Below are 20,287 nucleotides of genomic sequence, written 5' to 3' on the forward strand. Positions count from 1 at the left end.
ATGCATCAATTTAAACTGTTTACAATTGAAGTATAATAGACCCTAAACGTTTCTGTTCACTGGTGCTGAAGTAAGGGCGTTCGTAGCAAATCCTGGAAAGAATAGGAACCTGAGCCGATCGGACTTGCCCGATTGCGTGTCGTCGTACCCCACAAGGTGGATCGTTGCTCACAATATCGATCACTGGATTCTTACCAACTCGGTCTGTTGTCATTAAACTTTTGGTATAGAGAGGTACGCGTTGTGTACAAGGATATCTATCGTCGAAGGGACCAACCATTATGATATTTTGGAGGGGGAGGGTTGGGGGTAGACGCTGAGAGTCGTTTGTGAAAAACATAATTCGTTCCGAGAGAATGCTGTTTTACTTAATTTGTTTTTTTTCAAAAACAATAATTATTTTCTACATATGCTGAAATATTATAGCCATCACATACTTTACAAGGGGCCGGAAACTCGAAAAAAATAATTTCGACTCAAGAAAACATATCTGAAATTAAATTTGAGGACGTTGTAAACTGATAAAACACGAATCGTTTTATTTTTGTGAATAATGGAAAAAGAAAATATTACTGAAAAACAATTAAAAATATTCCTACTTGGGACCTGGTACACTTCTGATAGTAGAAGTGGCATCTAAAGTGGATCGTGTGATCAGGCTCGGTGGCTTTGTTGATTTCACTACATCGGACGACACGCGACTTTGCTAATAATATCAACCACTGGTTTGTCGGGTCTAGACTCGATATTCACAGGCCGCCGTCATAGAGCTGGAGTGTTGTATTGTAAAGGTACCAACACACAAAAGCGGCGCAAAAACAAGCACTCTATCAGCAGAAGCTCCCAAAGCATAAAACCTTGGATATCGTAAACATCTAAATATAAATAGTCTTCAGTGACAGTTCTCGTTAAATACGAAACGGATATTCAAAACACCAGCCACATACTACAAAGGATATTTGTCGGTCAAGGCAAATGGTCTTTCAGTACAAACAACACTTAGAGGTTTTGTTTGACATTCTTACATATATTAGCCGTAAAAGCCTTCTTATTTCACATGGACTTGTCAGGCGATACCAGACAGCTTGCTTTCTGACGTGACAGCTTGCCTCGGGCCTTGCGGGTCACGCACATCAAGTACTTGTTTTAGAAGTCATATTGTGGTTCAAATAAGAAAAAATAAAATAAAGTTTCTCATCCATCATTTTAAAAATATTTTATTGGAGGAGGAGGGGGTGCATAAAAATCAGCCGTCCCTAAACTTGCTTATATGTAATCCGACCTTCTATCTATATTATGCAATACCCTTCATGGCCTATTATCCAATCAATGTCATTACAACCCTTGAAGATCGGGTTAGAATAGGTACTAAGCAGCCCATCCTTGCCATTTGCGGCTATGCTTGTCGTAAGAGGCGATTAACGGCATCGGATGGTCAGGCTCGCTGACTTGGCTGATGCATGTCATCGTGTCTCAATTGCATGGGTCGATGCTTATGATGTCAATCACTGGGTTGTCTGGTCGGGACTCGATTATTTACAGACCGCCGTCATATAGCTGGAATATTGCTGAGTGCGACATTAAACAACAAACCGACGGACAATTTCATTACAATCAATACGACACATCGTTGTGTGAAGATGTAAAGATACCTACACAGCAAGCCCTGATCAAACTGTCACCTCCAAATCAAAATATAGGATGCGCGAAAACGGAAATGAAATGGAAACTGGTCATTGTGAAAAGTGATGTGAAACAAGGCGTGTTGTCATTTGGCCTCATGCAGGAAACCCTGGTGACAGCCGCGGCAGTGTCAGAGCGTACATCTGACGTTGGTGTTGACATTGAAACGGGCCAATCAAGTTGTAAACTGGATACATGTATGACATACATTGTCCGTGTAACGTGAGTGTGACGAGGGTAAGCGACACCGTCGTTAGATAGTATGTTTCATTTGTTACGCGAGATCTCAGCGTGAGTGGCGAGTCCGGTTTCAGCCAATGAGTGAGTGAGTGTTTGAATGAGATAGGTGATGTGAGATGAAATGGGGTTTAACGTCGGTTCAAAGATTATTGAACTAATAAAGATGCATGCACGCGCGCGCGCGTGTGTGTGTGTGTGTGTGTTTATGTGTGTTTGTGCGTGTGCGTGTGTGTGTGTGTTTGTGGCTGCTTGTACTCGTCCGGGCTTATGCCGATGTTATAGTGTTTGGCAGCTGAGATACCATGCCGCAGTTTAACATAAATACCCCACTCAGACACAGTATACTGACTCCGAGCAGACCAGTCCTTGCTTTATCCCCTTAATTCCGAGCGCCAGGCAGTGTAACAACAAGTACCATATTTTAACGTCTTATTGTTATGACGCGGCAGGGGATCGAACTCCGGATCTTCCGCTATCCGGGCGAACGCTCTACCACTAGACCATGGAGACGGTCTGAATGAGTCTGTGATTGATTGATTGAGTTAGTAAGCATCTGATTGAGTGGGTGAATTGGGAGATCAAGATACCATGTTTTCAATGTTGTATTCAGTAGCATGCAAATTGGGAAAAAATGTAAGTTTGACAAACTTGAGATTTGTAAGTACTAAGTTTCAGTTATGAGATATTCTAACGTATCTTACACATGATGATGGGCGTCTGACTGGCTGACCGCCACCGTGGTCTAGGGGTAGAGCGTCCGCCCAGGGAGCGGAAGGTCCGGGGTTCGATCCCCGGCCGCATCATGCCAAAAGACGTTGAAAGATGGTACTTGTTGTTACCCTGCCTAACGCTCGGCATTAAGGGTCTAAAACAAGGACTGGTCAGTATGCTGTGTCTGAGTGGGGTGTTCATGGGTATCTCAGTGAGCTAGCACTATAAACTCGGATTCTGTCCGGACACGTACAAACAGACACACACGTGTACACACGTCGCAAAATAAGTGCAATAATTGAACGCGACGTTTTCACCTAACCTTGAGTATCCCGTCCTCCGTTGACATGTACACGCTTTCTGTCCCCAGTGTTCCAGGATGTGCACGTCATGATCTTCATCGGTTTCGGCTTCCTAATGACGTTCCTGAAACGATACGGCTACGGCGCCGTGGGCATCAACTTCCTCCTCGCCGCCATCGTCATCCAGTGGGCGACTCTCTGTGGGGGGTACTTCCACAGCCACGGCGGCAAGATCGAGGTCTCCATCGAGTCGTGAGTGTAATCTGTTGTGTTGTTGTTTCACGCCATGAGTGAGTGAGTGATGATTAACGGCTTAAACCCACTCTGAACAGTGAGTGAGTGAGTGAGAGAGTGAGAAGGATTAGATGACATGCAGTCATAGAGCACAGTCATAAACCCCCGATCCACTTCGAACGCCAGGAAGCAGAGTGAAGGGGGCGATTTAACCTGGATCCCAAGGGGTAGTTATCATTCATATACAGACCACCTTGCGTTTGTTGGTTTGTTGTTTAACGCCGCACCCGTTTCATTGTCAACACCAAAGTCAGATGTACGCTCTGACACTGCCCCGGATGTCACCAGAGTTTCCTGCATGAGGCCAAATGACAACACGCCTTGTTTCACATCACTTTTCACAATGACCAGTTTCCATTTCTTTTCGGTTTTCGCGCATCCCATATTTTGACAGTTTGATCAGGGCTTGCTGTGTAGGTGTCTTTACATCTTCACACAACGATGTGTTGTGTCGATTGTAATGAAATTGTCTGTCGGTTTGTTGTTTTACGCCGCACTCAGCAATACTCCAGCTATATGACGGCGGTATGTAAATAATCGAGTCTGGACCAGACAATCCAGTGATGGATATCATGAGCATCGATCAACGCATTTGGGATCAATGACAGGCTTCAACCAAGTCAGAGAGCCTGACCACCCGATCCCGTTAGTCGCCTCTTACGACAAGCATAGTCGCCATGGGTTGCAGAAGACCTATTCTACCCCGAATCTTCACGGGTAATTTGTGGGCTATCACTCTGAAACAGTTCTCAATGCATCTGTTTTGCTGCAAATTGAAACTGAATCAAGCTGACAGAAAATGTAAACATTCTTGTCTCGTTTGAGCAGGGCTAGCTACAAACTACAGGACTAGATAAAAAGAATTTCCACTTGTCCTCTGGACTAAAACACAGGTGCGGTGGGGTAGCCAAGTGGTTAAAGCCTTCGCTCGACACACCGATTCCCCACATGGGTACAATGTGTGAATCCAATTTCTGGTGGCCCCGCCGTTATATAGCTGGACTATTGCTAAAAGCGGTGTAAAACCACATTACTCACTTGAAAAAGTGAATTCCCAAATTTCTCAGGTTGCGCAGGACTAGCATTTATAATTCTGACAGTCCCTCAATGAAGTAGCATATATTTTACGAACGCTTCTTTTGATGTCCTTGCCTCGCGCGCTGGTGGTATGGACCGCGCAATGCACCGATTAACAACAGCTTTTGGGACCGATGACATGCATCAACCAAGTCAGCGAGCCTGACCACCCGATCCCGTTAGTCGCCTCTTACGACAAGCTTTGGTTGCTGAAGACCTATTCTAACCCGGAATATTCAGGGGACTAGTAAAAAAATGTTATAATCACGCATTTACAAGCTAAGAATGCATGAGTGAGGGAGTAAGTGAGTAAGTATTTCTTAACGCCATAAGAATATGTAAGGATCAGTTACCTGATATCAAATGTCAATGAATAAATGTTAGTAAGTGAGTGAGTAAGTGAGTGAGTGGGTGGGTGTTAGGATGTGTGGGTGAGTGTTTGTGTGTGTGTTTTTGTTTGTTGTTGTTGTTTTTTTTGTTTTTTTTTGTTTTTGTTTTTTTGTTTGTTTGTTGTTGTTGTTGTTTTTTGTTTTTTTGGGGGGGGTCGATGGGTGAGTGAGTGAGTGGGGGGAGCAGAGAGCATATAATCCATTGCTAAATCTATCAACGCTAATTAACTGTTGGCTTCCCTTCGTTTAGTACTCGCCTGTTGTTCTTACATGTACATGTATATGTTGTCTGCTTCATAGCACTTATTCACCTACTGAGGTAGTAAGTATATACTCCGAAATTCTCTTCCTCATTACAACTGTTGGTGAGTACAACGTACAACTTTCTGGATAACAACTTCTTTTTATTGCATATGGAGACGTTTCGATGTAGATTCTTACACCGTTATCAAGCTAGAGTACGTCTTCTTCAGCTTCTTCTTCTTACCTCATGGTGACACTATTTCAGCATGTTGACTGCCGACTTCGCAGCCGCCGCCGTCCTCATCTCCTTCGGTGCCGTGTTGGGGAAGACGAGTCCGCTGCAGCTGGTGCTGATAGCCATCATAGAGATCGTCTTCTTCTCGGCCAACGAATGGATTGGCATCACGATGTTTCGGGTGAGTCGGACCAGATGGGTTTTCTTTTAATCTTAAATTCGCGGACCCTAACAAAGGAAAAATTAACATGTAATGGAACGTGTACTGTTTAGTTATACCGACGACAACGTATTTAGCTGACCGCCTCAGTGGTTAGGGAGTAGAGGGTCCGTCTGGAGAGCGGAAGGTCAGCGGTTCAATCCAAGGCCGCGTCATACCAAAGACGTTAAAAATATGGTACTTCTTGGTACCCTGCCTGACTCTCTGCATTAAGGGGCTAAAACAGGGACTGGTCGGCTTGGAGTCAGAATACTGTGTGTGAGTGGGGTATTCAATTGAAACTGTAGCATGGTATCTTAGTGGGCATTAAACCGGACTAATAAAAGCAGCCACGCACGCACGCACGCACGCACACACGTGCATGCACTTAACTATACAAGTGCAATAATCTTGGACCCGAAGTTAACTCCTTTCCACCTCACCTCACCTACGTATCAAGCTCGCAAGCAATACGTCAACATGAAATATCAAGAACAGCTTCATGATCAATGCTGCACACAACGCAAAATATCTTCGCGGAACAAGAAATCTGACATGTCTTCTTTCAAAATTTATTTCACCGCCAACCGACCGCCAATGTATTTTGACTATTTTCACAACAACATATTCTCGGAGGGTCGGAGGGCTGAGTTCTTATCTGCCATGAATAATCCAGAGAACTTTTAAATACATACGATGGAGAACTAATTTCCACAGTTTGTTCATTAATGTGACGCGACTGTTTGCACTTTCCACCTTGTGCAATTCCAACTAATAGCTGATCGAACCTTGCAAAGCATACTGTATCATATACCACTATGGCCAAAGGTTTGAGGGGTAAGTCATTGACGTTATATCTGTTATTGTCAATGTTACCGCGTCTCGGAAATGTGATGTGATGCGATCTTTGAATAATGGGTCGATTGAATGCAGTCTGGTGCCGCAGAGAATATTTAAGCTGTATCCATTGTGGATATTCGAGGGTGTGTATGCCATGAAGACCTTGTACGAGTTCAGTAATCCGTCTGTGTTATAACGAACCCTCTTTAATTGGTCCAGGTGGTCGATGTGGGCGGGTCCATGTTTGTCCACGCCTTCGGAGCTTACTTCGGCCTGACCATTGCCAGAGTCTTGTACTCTGAAGACATCGAAAGGTCAACAAAAGAGGGACCGGTGTACCATTCCGACCTCTTCTCCATGATTGGTAGGTGATCTATAAGGATGGGTGTAGGTTTTCTATCTTACCGCTGATTGGTAGGCCTCTGTAGTGAAAGAAATCTCTCTCGTCGTGAGGAGGAACGGATGGCTCAGTCGTCTGAGGCGACGCTGTCCGATGTCTAGAGTTTCAGCGCTTAGCTGTGCAAGGATCATCGCGTTCTTGAGGTCACGGATGGATCAGCCGTCAAAGGCGCTGAAATTTGGTGGGCAGACTTGTGTCCCTTAGGTGTGGCAGGAACCTGTGATCGTTGTGATCATCGGAGATTCGCACTGATTATATATCTTGGTTTGTTAGCTCCATGCCATTGCTCGTGAAGAGTACGAACGTGCATGACAATGTTTAAAACATGCATCCACCCACATTACGCTGCCATGCTGTGATATAACTTTAATACAGTTCAAAGCGGCATTTAATCAAACTAACCCACTCTGACCGGTTGGCTTCAGTATCGGTAGGCGTCTCTGTTGTCCTGAGATGACACTGGTTGCTCACTCGCTTTGGGCGCCGCAATTCGCTGTCCAGAGTTGCGCCCCTTGATGTGCTAGAATCCCCTGGTCGTGAGTTAGAATTTTAGCATTACGCCGGATATGACTCTTGCCACGTTAGGGGGCGGTCGGGTAGCCGAGTGATTAAAGCGTTCGCTCGTCACGCCGAAGACCCGGGTTCGTTTCCCGACATGGGTACAATGAAGCCCATTTCTGGTGTCCCCTGTCGTGATATTGCAGGAATATTGCTAAAAGCGGCGTAAAACCATACTCACTCACTCACTCACTCACTCACTTGCCACGTTAGTGATATACGTCCGTGACGTAAGTCACCTTCGGCTTCCCTCCCACATATATCTGAGACACAATGTCGTGGTATAAATGGAATATAATAAACCAGCAAAAGAAAACTAGGAATATTAATCAGGGCGAATCTGGGATTCGACCCCAAGAACAAAGAGTGAGTGAGTATGTTTTTTCTCCGTTTTTAGCAATATTCCAGGGTTTGGCTTCACACATTGGGAATGGAACTCGGGCCTTTAGCGTGGCGAGCGAACGCTTTAACCACTAGGCTACTCCCGCCGCGCCCTCCCTCAAGATCATAGAAGGTGGTGTATAGGGATGTATTAATGCAGGGCTGTAATTCGCCTTGCAAACGGTCACAGAAGAAAATGACCTGGCATTCTCAGCACTTGGGGCCCATAGTCGTACATTTCGGATACCTTTCACACGTACTAGAAAAGACTGATTTCGTGGTCTAGATCCACCTAAGCGAATGTCCGGAGAGAGGAAAGTAGGTGGATCGATCCCCGACCGCGTCATACCAGTAGACCTTACAAATGGAACTTATTGTTTTCATGCCCTCGCTCGGCCTAAAGGGGCTAAAACAAGGACTGGTCGGCTTGGAGTCAGTATACCGTGTTTGAGAGGGGTATGACGTTAACTTGAGCATTGTATCTCAGTGGGCCAGCGCTAGAAAACGGGTTGTCTGTTTTCTTTAAACACGTTCAGTTGTAAGAATCAGAATAAAACTATTAACCTACTTTATACAAGTATAGTAAACCACAATGGTATGCACGTTCTTTGCTAAGACGTCTCCTCTGTTACTAGGTACCGTCTTCTTGTGGTTGTTCTGGCCGAGTTTCAACAGCGCTCTCGCCCCAGGAGACGACCAGCACCGCGCCGTCCTCAACACGTACTTCGCCCTCGCCTCCTGCTGTGTCGTCACATTCGCCATCTCCGTACTGGTGGACGAGAGGGGCAAGCTGGACATGGTACGAACCTGTCTGTCAAGGAACATATTGGCGACACTTTCATAAGTTTCAATTATGGACTCGACCACCCAGAGCAAACATATCAGACACTATATAACATGGACAAAATTTGAATAATCTACAAAAATCAAACGGACAGGTTTTACTCTTCATTTTAAATAATGTATGGTCGAATGAAACATGTGCTTTGGGTGGTCACTGAAACATGTGCTTGGGATTATCCCTGAAACATGTGCTTGGGATTGTCACTGAAATATGTGCTTTGGGTGGTCACCGAAACATGTGCTTGGGATGGTCACTGAAAAATGTGCTTGGGATTGTCACTGAAATATGTGCGTTGGGATTGTTACTGAAACATATGCTTGGGGTGGTCACTAAAACATGTGCTTGGGGTGGTCACTGAAAAATGTGCTTGCGATGGTCACTGAAACATGTGCTTGGGCCTTCCTACCGGTGCGCCATGTTGTCAATGAAACACGTGCTTGGGGTTGTCACTCAAACATGTGCTTGGGATTGTCACTGAAACATTGCGCCATCCTACCTGATCCGCTTTATTGTTCCTGAAGCACTCGTCTGGGGTTGTCACTGAAACATGTGCTTGGGATTGTCACTGAAACGTGTGCTTGGGCCTTCCTATCTGATGCGCTATATTGTTCCTGAAGCATGTACGTGGGCATACCCTATGCGCCCTGTTGTCACTGAATTATGCTTGACGTTGAGTGTGGATGAGTGTGTCCCTGAATTCCACGCAACGTACAGTTATTGGCCCAGAAAGGCTTCCATACCTCATTATGGTGTCATCTCCACCCCAGGTACACATACAGAACGCCACGCTGGCAGGGGGTGTGGCAGTGGGAACAAGTGCGGACATGATGATCGGACCATACGGAGCCCTCATCATCGGGTCCGTCGCCGGGATGCTGTCCACAGTCGGATACAAGTACATCACGGTAACACAAGAAAAGTGTTAAATAGAAACAATGATTATATTGCGCGTGATTCCGTGACATTTGGTTGACTAACCAAGCAATTCTTTTTTAACCTTTATGTTTCCATAAAACAAATATTGAAAATATATACCACGCCCATCAACGAACTATTGTCTCCTGATTGGCTGATAACAGAATGGGCGGGGCATGTGTTGCAATATTGCTTTGAACGATGACACTGATGTGGTATTGTTGTCCACAGTGTTTAAGTGTTGATGATTAAATAAGCCGTCTGTGAAGTTATATCTTTGCGTATTAATGTGTACGAATAGACTTGACTATGTTTCACAAAATCAACCTATTCACACATTGCAACCATCCGATCCTCATTTTTGTCGACTCTAGGTCGAGTTGCTATGGATATATTGCGATAATATTAAGGTATAGAGAATTGTAAGTGAACAACCACACACACAGTTTTTAACGTTTATCTCTAATCCAGTAAGGGGCGGTCGGGTAGCCCAGAGGTTAAAGCGTTCGCTCGTCACGCCAAAGACCCGGGTTCTATTCCCAACATGGGTACAATGTGAGAAGCCCATTCTGGTGTCCACCGCCGTGATATTGCTGGAATATTGCTTTAAGCGGCCTAAAACAATACTCACTCAAATGCAGTATATAGATAACAATAATTAACAGATAAAACCACTCAATACGGTAAACCATTCCGATAAACATGGCATCACGGTAAATATATGCACATGTAGTCACCCAGCAAGAATTTAATTTATTTTCAACTCCATTCATCGATTCAATGTCTGCTTGCTCCAAAAACTATTCCTTTTGTATTATCACGTTCTAAATTGCGAAGGGTTTTCCGAGGTATGGGTGATTACGTAGGCAAACATGGCTTCATATCCTTTTGCACTATACGTGTAGGATAAATGAGGGTTTCACTCAAACACTATTCATACGCATTTTGACTTAACACTGATGACTAAGAACGACATTCTGTGATAAAAGATCCTTTTACTCTCGTGCCTTTCCGTATGGTAAATGTCACACATTAGGAATAAAATAGGATATGTACGATCCGTTAAAAACCACAACAACATACACAGTTGATATGTAATACCATTTCTTGAGCTAAACACTTCACGAAGAGGGCTACCTTGCGATGAAACGTTCACTGTCATGGACATGTTGCACTCACAAAGGATTTCGACCCGTGAAGATCCGGGGTAGAATAGGTCTTCAGCAACCCATGCTTGCCGTTAGAGGCGACTATGCTTGTGTCGTAAGAGGCGACTAACGGGATCGGGTGGTCAGGCTCGCTGACGTGGTTGATGCATGTCATCAATCCCAATTGCGTGGATCGATGCTCATTATATTAATCACTGGATTGTCTGGTCCAGACTCGATTATTTACAGAGCGCCGTCTGACAAAACAAGGGGTTCCTGTCATATAAAACAGAAAATCTGAAACATCTGTTAACCGTATGAGCAGGTACCTCATGTGACGAACTACATGCTTTTAATCATACATAGTTAGAACATTTATGTAAATATGTTTAATTTGTGTGATGTGTTACTGAGAATGTTTTAATGTATGGATGATATGAAATCACTCACTCACTCGGGAATCCAGCTTCCGTTTACCTCTAGTCCTATTGCTGTTATTTCAGCCGTTCCTGTCGTCAAAGCTGAAACTTCATGACACGTGTGGAGTGAACAACCTGCACGGCATGCCCGCCATCATGGCCGGAATTGCCGGCGCCATCGCTGCCCTCGTCGCCGACTTCGATAAATATGGATACAGGTAGACTAACATTTAGTCCTACCCCAAAATTTCTCTGATCTAAAAACTATATATATACAAAATATAAAATCAAATCCAAATGGAGCCATGAACAATGCTTAGAGGTGAAACTTGGTTTCATTTTTATCTTAATCTGGGGTCTGGGAGGCACTAGGATACGGATAGGGTGCTACTTTATAAATGAGATAGCGCCACAAATGCAAATGCAAGTAATGTGAGAGGTTGAATCTGATTGGTTATAGGAGAGACATATAAGGGACATAACTCGGAATGCCACTGGTGGACCAGGAAAGTAACAGTCGGAATGATATTTCTAATAATGCATCCTCGAAAAGGTTAACACGGGGTATTCCGAACGACAGTTACGGCCTGTACGACTGATTCCGTCAAAACTATGGCCTATCTCGCGCTTCAATGGGATAAACATTTGAACGCAGTAGACGTTGCGAAGCACGTGGGAAGTACTGCCATACAATCACCACCATATATTAGACATTCCATAATGTTCTTTTGTTTATTTTTTAAATTATTAACGGAGAACTTTTACAACATATGTTCAAGCGTAGTCTGAATTGGAAGTCGTCAGTTTGAAACTGGTGCCGTAAAGCTCGAGAAAGATGCTTTCTGTTTGGCTAATGTTAACTCCTTGGTCATGTCATTGGTCGGTCAAAGTTCGCGAAAGTTCCTTCTGACGCGAACCGTAATGGGATGTCCTCAGAACTTTGTTTAGCTCTAGTATCAAACTAAGATTTGATTTGAATGGTACTCCAGGAGACCGAGTTCACACATTACAGAGCATTGTTTTCGACGATATATTTGTGTGTGTGCGTGACAATAAGACCGCCATTAGACTAGAGCGAACAGGGTCATTTGTGACGTGACAAGCGAGTGACGTCACATCGAACATTATGACGTCATGGTATCCGTACAGACTGGCTAGGTTACTTGTATAGTATTTTTGTATTACCCACGCGGTGAAGAGGCAGGTAGTGGGGTTTAGCCTCTGCAAGTCACACGTGTCTCCAAGGCTCACAGTTCGATTTGATTGGATAACCGTGACGTCGCACATGAAACGTCATGAGCTTTTCTCATTCAAACAAAAGTTACGAGATTCACTTTGTTAACCCACACAGGCACGTGAATCAATTCGATTTCGCTTCGTGTTTTTTAATTTATATCTCGAGATATGTCTGCCCTTATGTTTGGAATAAGGCGACATCACCTGTGCGAAATGACAATCCAGTGATTGGCATCATGAGCATCGATCTACGTAATTGGGATACGATGACATGCATCAACCAAGTCAGCGAACCTGACGGCCCGATCCTGTTAGTCGCCTCTTACGACAACCATAGTCGCCCCTTACGGCAAGCATGGGTTGCTGAAGACCTATTCTACCCCGGATCTTCTCGGGTCCACCACGGAAAGTCAAACGACAGCAACTGTAGTGTTCTCTACTCACAAAACAGATCGCCAGATTCTCTAATGAGTAATGATAACAGTGAAACGTTTCTTCATCACAACCTCTACTACATGTACCTCGATATATCGTTTACGATGGTGGAAGAGTATCGTCCCGGCGGAATCTTTATCGACATTGTTGTTTCATGGGGCATTCCTCTTGGGTCTTGGTATTTTCGACAGCCTCGATGCCTTCGAGTTAAAGATTTTCACTGTACATAAGCTGGTCGTCATATAATGTAATGTAATGATAGCTAGACAATTTTTTGTGTCAGGCAATTTCTTTTTTTTCAAAGTCTGAAACATAATTATGTTTTCAGGGACAATTTATTCTTTTGGTTAAAATCCAAGGCCCTCCACAGAATATCAAATAGTCGGTCCCTAAAACCAACACGATGAAAGGTATGAATACAAGCACATGATGAGAAGTGGCTGGAGTACAATGCGGGGATAGACGTTTTGTTTCTTCTCGTTAGCACTTGTCAAAGAAATTAACGTTTGATATCATGGGTATCATCAGGTGTTTCAGTTTTTGGTGGATTGGTGAGGTGATGGCGACACACGCTCTTCTCGATTGGGAATATCGGTCACATTGTAATTGTACATGGAGTGCATCTCCCACGTAACCAATGCCTCTAGAATTGGCAGACAAAACAAAAGGGTTCGTTAAATATACTGAACAAAAAACTAATGGATTATGAATTTTTTTTGGTTATTTTTATAAACTTGTAGGCTCAGTCTTCACCACAAAGACATATCCCTAAAAACGTCATGATCCCTAATTTTATTTGTTCTGTATATGTTAATAATATGAATGCGAGCATGTTAATATCTCGATAACCATATCCGTCTGTGTTTCAGTCTGTACGAACAGTTCCCCGCCCGAGTGCCACTCGCTAACACAACAGAGTACGCTGAGATCAAAAGGATGGTGCATGTCACCCCCGGGCTGGGCAGGTCGGCTGGGGAGCAGGCAGGGTATCAGGTGCTTGCCCTGGCTGTCACCATCGTCGTCGCCATTGTTGGTGGTCTGATTACAGGTGGGGAAATGAAGACTGTTTCAATATTTTTACTATGTTGTTTATTGAATTGCCCATTGTGTAATGAGGAGGGAAGTGTCAAACGTTACTGAATACGTTATTACGCTATTCGTGGATTCTTTTGTTTGTTGTTTATAGAAGGGAAAGTCTCATATATGCCGTGTGCCGGGACCGTGGCGCGTATCCCTTCCCTCGTGGCACATGAGCTTCATCCCTCTTTGACCCTCAACGCCAATCACTACGATAAATTATGGGATAATGGGTTTTTTCATCTTTAATTTTTCTTCATCTGTTTTCCAGGACTCATTGTTCGCTGCGTGCCGGGCCTGGGCCAGCTGAAGGCCCACCATCTGTTTGAGGACGAGGCCTTGTGGAATACCCCGGATGAGGAAGACCCCTCGCCCAGACAGGAAATGACGACATTCGGCAAGAAGAACATTATTAACGAGAGTGGTGCCCCCTTGATGGCCGGGGACAGGACGAATGGAACGAACGCATAATGCTCATATCTTTCGCAATTTTAGGGAGTGATAAAGGTTTAAGTCTTCGATTTATTGTTTAGCAACCGATTGACATGGTGCATTCTGTAAGGGGAGAATAATAAAAGGGAGTGGACACTCATATCTGGACATGCTGAACAAACGCTTCTCAGGACGTAGATGTTTTTTACACAGGATAGAATAAACATGCTGAAACTGTTGTTCCATGTCGGAATATACTCGCATCCCCAAGACGTAACTGTGAAAATGTTGATTATGCACAAAGAGATTACCAGAAGGATTAACACGGAAGCCATATAGCAGAGCACAATAGAAGTTTGGCACCAACATCAGCTCATCTTTAAGGGATGGGTTTTTTTATCTGAGGCGATGTTTACTATATTCTATCTCGTTTTATCTTCGACAATGGTTTTATTTTCAAAGGAATTGAAACACAATTCATATGATTATGAGAAAATGTTACCTATGCCTAAACGCTGTATTTGAAACCCTTAAAAATAGATTTTGTCAGCAACTTTCTGACTTGTTAACCTCGAAGTGCAAACGGGGGGGGGGGATTAAGACATGTCTGACATCGAATTTCCCTAACTTATCAAATTGTTATGAATCATTAAAGCTTTGATGGGTAACTTGGATGAGTGTTCGTATGTTTCAAGAAAACGGGTGCTCAAATAGTCTAAGGTAGTTCGCTGTGCTGTGTTGTCCTCTAGGCTGGGTACCCATGTGAGTTTTTGTTACCAGATGCACACCCTCATGATGTTTCTAGGTTTGTCAGCACCGTGCCTGTGCTTGTGGGTTTCACCAAAGTGGTAATCACTTCAGGGTTTCCTCCCACATCAAGCTGACACGCCATGATATAACTGAATTAATGTTGAAGGCGGCGACAAAAGTTGCCTACAGATCCAAAGGTTTGCAAGATATCAGTTCTGTGAGGCCAACATCAAATTGACACTCTGAAACTGATGAACTGTTCAAAGCGACTTAACCCAACCGACTCTCTTTTGAGATAGGACGCCTGTAGCAATGTACATTCATTAACTGGTTACATCTGTGACAGGGGGTGCCTGACATTCCCAAAGATTTGGTTCGATGTAAGCTTGACCTCAGTCCCGCTGAGTTTGGTCTTTACTTCCATTTCGTATCGTTTTCTCCTCACCTGCTGCCAAAATGCAGGTGCATTCCACCATCCTCATCCATCTCGCCACATTGCTCCATGTAAACACGTTATAACACTCATTCATCCATAAAATCACTTCAGCGTTCAAATTTTCATGTAGGGTTAGCATCCGGGCACTACCTGAAAAGCTATTATCTTTCATCTGGGCGCAATGTTTAATTTTTTATCAAAACTGACAAACACGATCCAACGTTTTATTTCGCGACATTGTCAAACAATCGCCGGTCATTTTCAGGGTACCCGAGGGACGTCATGTCCAATAGTTTAGTTCCCTTGTTATTTCGATCAGTACAATAAACTACGGTTATAACGAACTCAAAGGGACCACTAATTTTAGTTCGTTTTAACCGTAGTTCGTTATAAGCATGTATACAGCATATATGCAACAGATGGCCGGGACTAAAAAATAAGTTCGTTATATCGGTCAGTTCGTTATTAGCGTGTTCGTTATAACCGTAGTTTACTGTATATACAGTGGGACCCGTTAGTTCGAGATCCCACCTTCTTAACCCGGTGGTGTCAAGTTGTATTGATGCATTAACAGGAAATAAACCCCCCATGAACCAATAACTTCGCATGTATCAAACTTGTAATGACAGCATCCCTACATTATCGAGACATTAACCAAATGAGGTTTGGGAGAACCGTTATCGTTATCGTCTTTAAGCCAAACACTCTCATATGTTGATACAATATGCAGAGGTACGATGAAATATAATTATGGCTTCACCTTGAAACCTCAAAAATACTTAAACTCATCACAAACTGAGGTGCATTTAGCAAGCAAACTTCGAGTCGAGAGAACGGCTTCTACGGTACTCAATCCCCTTGGCACATGGTAGGAGAAGGTACTTGTTAGCTTATATAAAGCGGAATTATGGGGGATTACCTTAATTTACTGACACATTATGAACATTTTACACTTCTCATATCATTAGTAATGGTTTAATGACGGCTTTGTACAACGCATTCTTGTGAATCTTGAAGTGATTAAGGAACCAGTAGGACTCTCATCAACCCATTTGTTTATGGTGGGTGGATACAGGGCTCTTGTGTACAACTGTTGGGAAGCCTTCGCGGACGGTGGGGTAGCTCAGTGGTTGAAACGTTCGCTCGTCACACTAAAGGCCGCTTTTGATTGGCGATATTGCTGAAATACTGCTGAAAGCGAAATAGATACGTACTCGCTCACTTCCTTCGACTGGTTCCCTCACATGGTTACGCAGTGTGAAACCCATTTCTGGTGACCCCCTCCGTGATATTGCTGGAATGTCGCTAGCAGCGACGTGGAAACGTACTCACTTACTTACTCCCATCGAATTTATTTCCCCACGTGGGTATAATGTGTGAAGCCCATTTTTGATTTTGCTGGAATATTGCTAACAGCGGCGTAAAACCGCACTCACTCACTCACTCACTCACATGACACGTTAATTGTGAAGATTATCAATCCAGACGAATTTTGCATAATCGCACCCTCCGGATTAATAGAGAATGTTGAGGATGTTGTTAAACGCCGTAGCAAAATTCCACTTATATCAAGTCAACATGTTAATAATGGAAATTGGGTCCGACACACCAGTGACTTATAATATGATCAACGTTCCACGACTTTGTCTCCCCGTATAAATATACCCGCCCAACCCTCCGCTGTGTCCGGTTTAGCGGGGTTGAGCTGTATTGATCTCACCAGGGCTTTCACGTTGATGGTCCACATAACGAAACTATCCTCATGAAATTATCCTTGGAACATAGGCATCTTTATAGGAAATGTCCAGGAGTGATGATAGATAAGTACTTTCCCTGAACGCTGAGTGTCCTATGCTTACATATTGTCGACACTTACATGTGCGTTATTCCAGAAATAATAAGAAATATGTCTTAATTATTTTCTTATAGTGTGTGCTCCCATACAGTAAAAGCTAACATTGTATTTTATGACAGTATTTAACCAGGTTATGTCTGTTTTGTACTGCATTTACTTGTGTAAATAACACCGAGTCTTTTTTACGCTCAACTTGTTATGAAATAAAATTAATTTGACATTGATTGCACATCTTCATATTTTCTTTTTGTACGTCGACCGCCTCCGTGGTCTAGTGGTAGAGCGTCCGCACGGAGAGCAAAAGGTCCGGGATTTGATCCCCGGCCACCTCATACCAAAAGACGTTAAGAAATGGCACTTGTTGTTTGCCTGGTGCTCGGCATTAAGGGGTAAAACAAGGACTGGGCGGCTCGGCATTCGTCCAGTCTAGTATAATCTTGGATGCGACGTTAAATCCTATTGCACCTCACCTCACCTATAAAGGTAAATGTATTGTACGTCAGTTGTGGCTTTACGCTGTTATCAGCAGTAAAACAAGAACCTGAATCGCTCTCATGATATGGCAATACATTGTATGTCAATGGCGGAGTTTTTACAAAATTAATGCAGAAAAGTGATAATAACGATCAGTGATGGGTGCGCACCATTTATTTACAAAAACCTTTAGATATAACGAAAGTCCGATAAAAAAAAACCATGCTTCGACACACAAGTTTGTGATATTAGACAACGAAAGGTATGATGACGAGATTAATACAAGATTTAGCTACAGACGCAAAACCAGATATTTGAAAATAAATAAAACTATGAGTCTACATATTTGTTTAAAATAACACCTTGCAAAAATGTAATTTTATGGGACAATTTATTATTTTTGATAAAATCCGAGTTTCTAACCCCTACCCTACAATTATCAAATAAATGTTCCCCTATAATGATTTATAAATCATACTGAAACAAAATATATGTGTGATGCGTCATATATGCGGTAAAATGCTGAACGTCACTTTACACTTAATCAAATCCATCAAATGCTGACCATATTCTTGAGTTTCCCTGGAATACTGGAAAAGTACTTTTACCTAACGTGTTACAACAAAAAAGCGTGTTTACTGAATATGATGTCCTGAACGTTTTTTTCCTCCTTTCTGAATTGCAAAACCATTATTAGATATGAAGCGTGAAGATGGATAAAAATGTAACTAAGTTTTTTCAATAAATGTCAATATCCTATGGGTAATTGGGAATGAACCAGATGATATACATACTCAAAGGTATGAGTTTACTGATTCCACATAAATGTCTCCATTAACTGGCCGGGGCGGTCGGGCAGCAATTTGGTAAAAGCCTTCGCTCGTCAAGCCGAAGACCCGGGTGTGTGAAGCCCATTTGTGGCGTCCCCCGCCGTGATATTGCTAGAATATTGCTAAAAGCGGCGTAAAACCATACTCACTCACTATTAACTGAGATTGTGTTCGGATTATTGTAAAACACATTTCATTCTAGCTGCACGCACAGACCATACAATGTTTGTTATCGATCGCAATGTCCGCTATGTTCTGGAGACGAAATGCAGCCTGGGTCAAGCCATTGCAATAGTGGCATGAGCGGACTGAAACACGTTAATTCCTTGATACGTGCACATAATAATAGTTGAGATATCAGATATAAAACGATTTGAATACAATCTGTTGGGATTCTTCTATAGCTATAGATAGTGAATGATAGACACATTGTGTCGGCTACCGTAGGACTAACACAGCAAAGCAGAACATTCATTTTGATAGTACATTAAACAACGGTTATAACGAACTCAAAGGGACCGCTAATTTTAGTTCTTAATAACCGTTGTTCGTTATAAGCATATATGCAACGTATATACAGCAAATGGCCGGGACCAAAACGACCAGATGCAGTTTGTTATATCCGCCAGTTCGTTATAAGCGTGTTCGTTATAAACGTAGTTTACTGTATATCATCAGTATCAAGTTATTTTATTTACTAAGAGGAAGACGAAGCCACTTTCATTCCGCCGTTTTAGTTGTTTCCAGTAATATTAACACGCAATTCTATTTCTACATGTTCTGACATCAAGTACCAATCTTCCTTTTATGTTTTAATATACAAAGCGTTACTGTGATCATAAAGGCTTGTAAATTGGAAATACAGTTTCAGTTTAGTAGTTGCGTTCAATGGAACTTTATATTTAGTTTCTGAACCACTTCCGGACATTATAAGTAGTATAACAAATACAAGGAATATGTATCAAAACAAAAACGTTTTTGGAAATTCGCAATTGAACATCAAGAAGCCAGGAATAAGAAACAGTTCGCGACCTTTTTCAAATGAATGTATTTACAACTAGGACGTTCTAGTAGCATGTATTAAGTTGGCATTCATGTACATATCTTATGCCCAGTCTCATTTTGTTATACATGTTTTAGTGTTCTAATGGTGTATTTCCGTTCATACATCTAGATAGTCGTTCATGTCGTCATTGAGTTCATGCTTCAAGACAGTTGTTCATGTCGTCATTCAGTTCACACATATAGGGGGCGGTGGGGTAGCCAAATGGTTAAAGCGTTCGCTCGTCACGCCGAAGACCCTGGTTCGATTCCCCACATGGATATTATGTGTGGAGCCCATTTCTGATGTTCTCAGTCGTGATAAAGCTGGAATATTGCTGAAAGCGGCGTAAAAATATACTCACTCACTCACGTATACATATAGATAGTAACTGTTGTTCATTTAATTCAGGTCATACTTTAAGATAGTTGTTCATGTCGTCATTGAGTTCATACTTCAAGATAGTTGTTCATGTCGTTATTGAGTTCAAACATCAAGATAGTTGTTCATGTCAATGCGTTCATACGTCAAGATAGTTGTTCATGTCGTCATTGAGTTCATACTTCAGGATAGTTGTTCATGTCGTCATTGAGTTCATACATCTAGATAGTTGTTCATGTCGTCATTGAGTTCATACTTCAAGATAGTTGTTCATGTCGTCATTGAGTTCATACTTCAGGATAGTTGTTCATGTCGTCATTGAGTTCATACTTCAGGATAGTTGTTCATGTCGTCATTGAGTTCATACTTCAGGATAGTTGTTCATGTCGTCATTGAGTTCATACTTCAGGATAGTTGTTCATGTCGTCATTGAGTTCATACTTCAGGATAGTTGTTCATGT

The 20,287-nt window shown here is 42.7% G+C and overlaps 1 protein-coding gene across 1 annotated transcript in view; it reads left to right on the forward strand.

Moving 5' to 3' along the window:
• LOC139458299 (ammonium transporter Rh type A-like) overlaps window positions 1-14,675 on the forward strand; it is a 32,495-nt gene extending 17,820 nt beyond the window's left edge. The window contains exons 2-9 of the mRNA XM_071239688.1: window positions 3,005-3,188; window positions 5,205-5,355; window positions 6,433-6,577; window positions 8,188-8,351; window positions 9,164-9,301; window positions 10,963-11,096; window positions 13,419-13,597; window positions 13,898-14,675. Coding sequence (XP_071095789.1) covers window positions 3,005-3,188; window positions 5,205-5,355; window positions 6,433-6,577; window positions 8,188-8,351; window positions 9,164-9,301; window positions 10,963-11,096; window positions 13,419-13,597; window positions 13,898-14,097 — 1,295 coding nt within the window. The 3' untranslated portion in view covers window positions 14,098-14,675. The remainder of the gene's footprint in view (window positions 1-3,004; window positions 3,189-5,204; window positions 5,356-6,432; window positions 6,578-8,187; window positions 8,352-9,163; window positions 9,302-10,962; window positions 11,097-13,418; window positions 13,598-13,897) is intronic.
• Window positions 14,676-20,287: the final 5,612 nt, after the last annotated feature.

This window comes from Haliotis cracherodii, unplaced genomic scaffold (genome assembly GCF_022045235.1).
Source record: "Haliotis cracherodii isolate W230 unplaced genomic scaffold, xgHalCrac1.p SCAF_12, whole genome shotgun sequence".
Lineage (NCBI taxonomy): Eukaryota > Metazoa > Mollusca > Gastropoda > Lepetellida > Haliotidae > Haliotis > Haliotis cracherodii.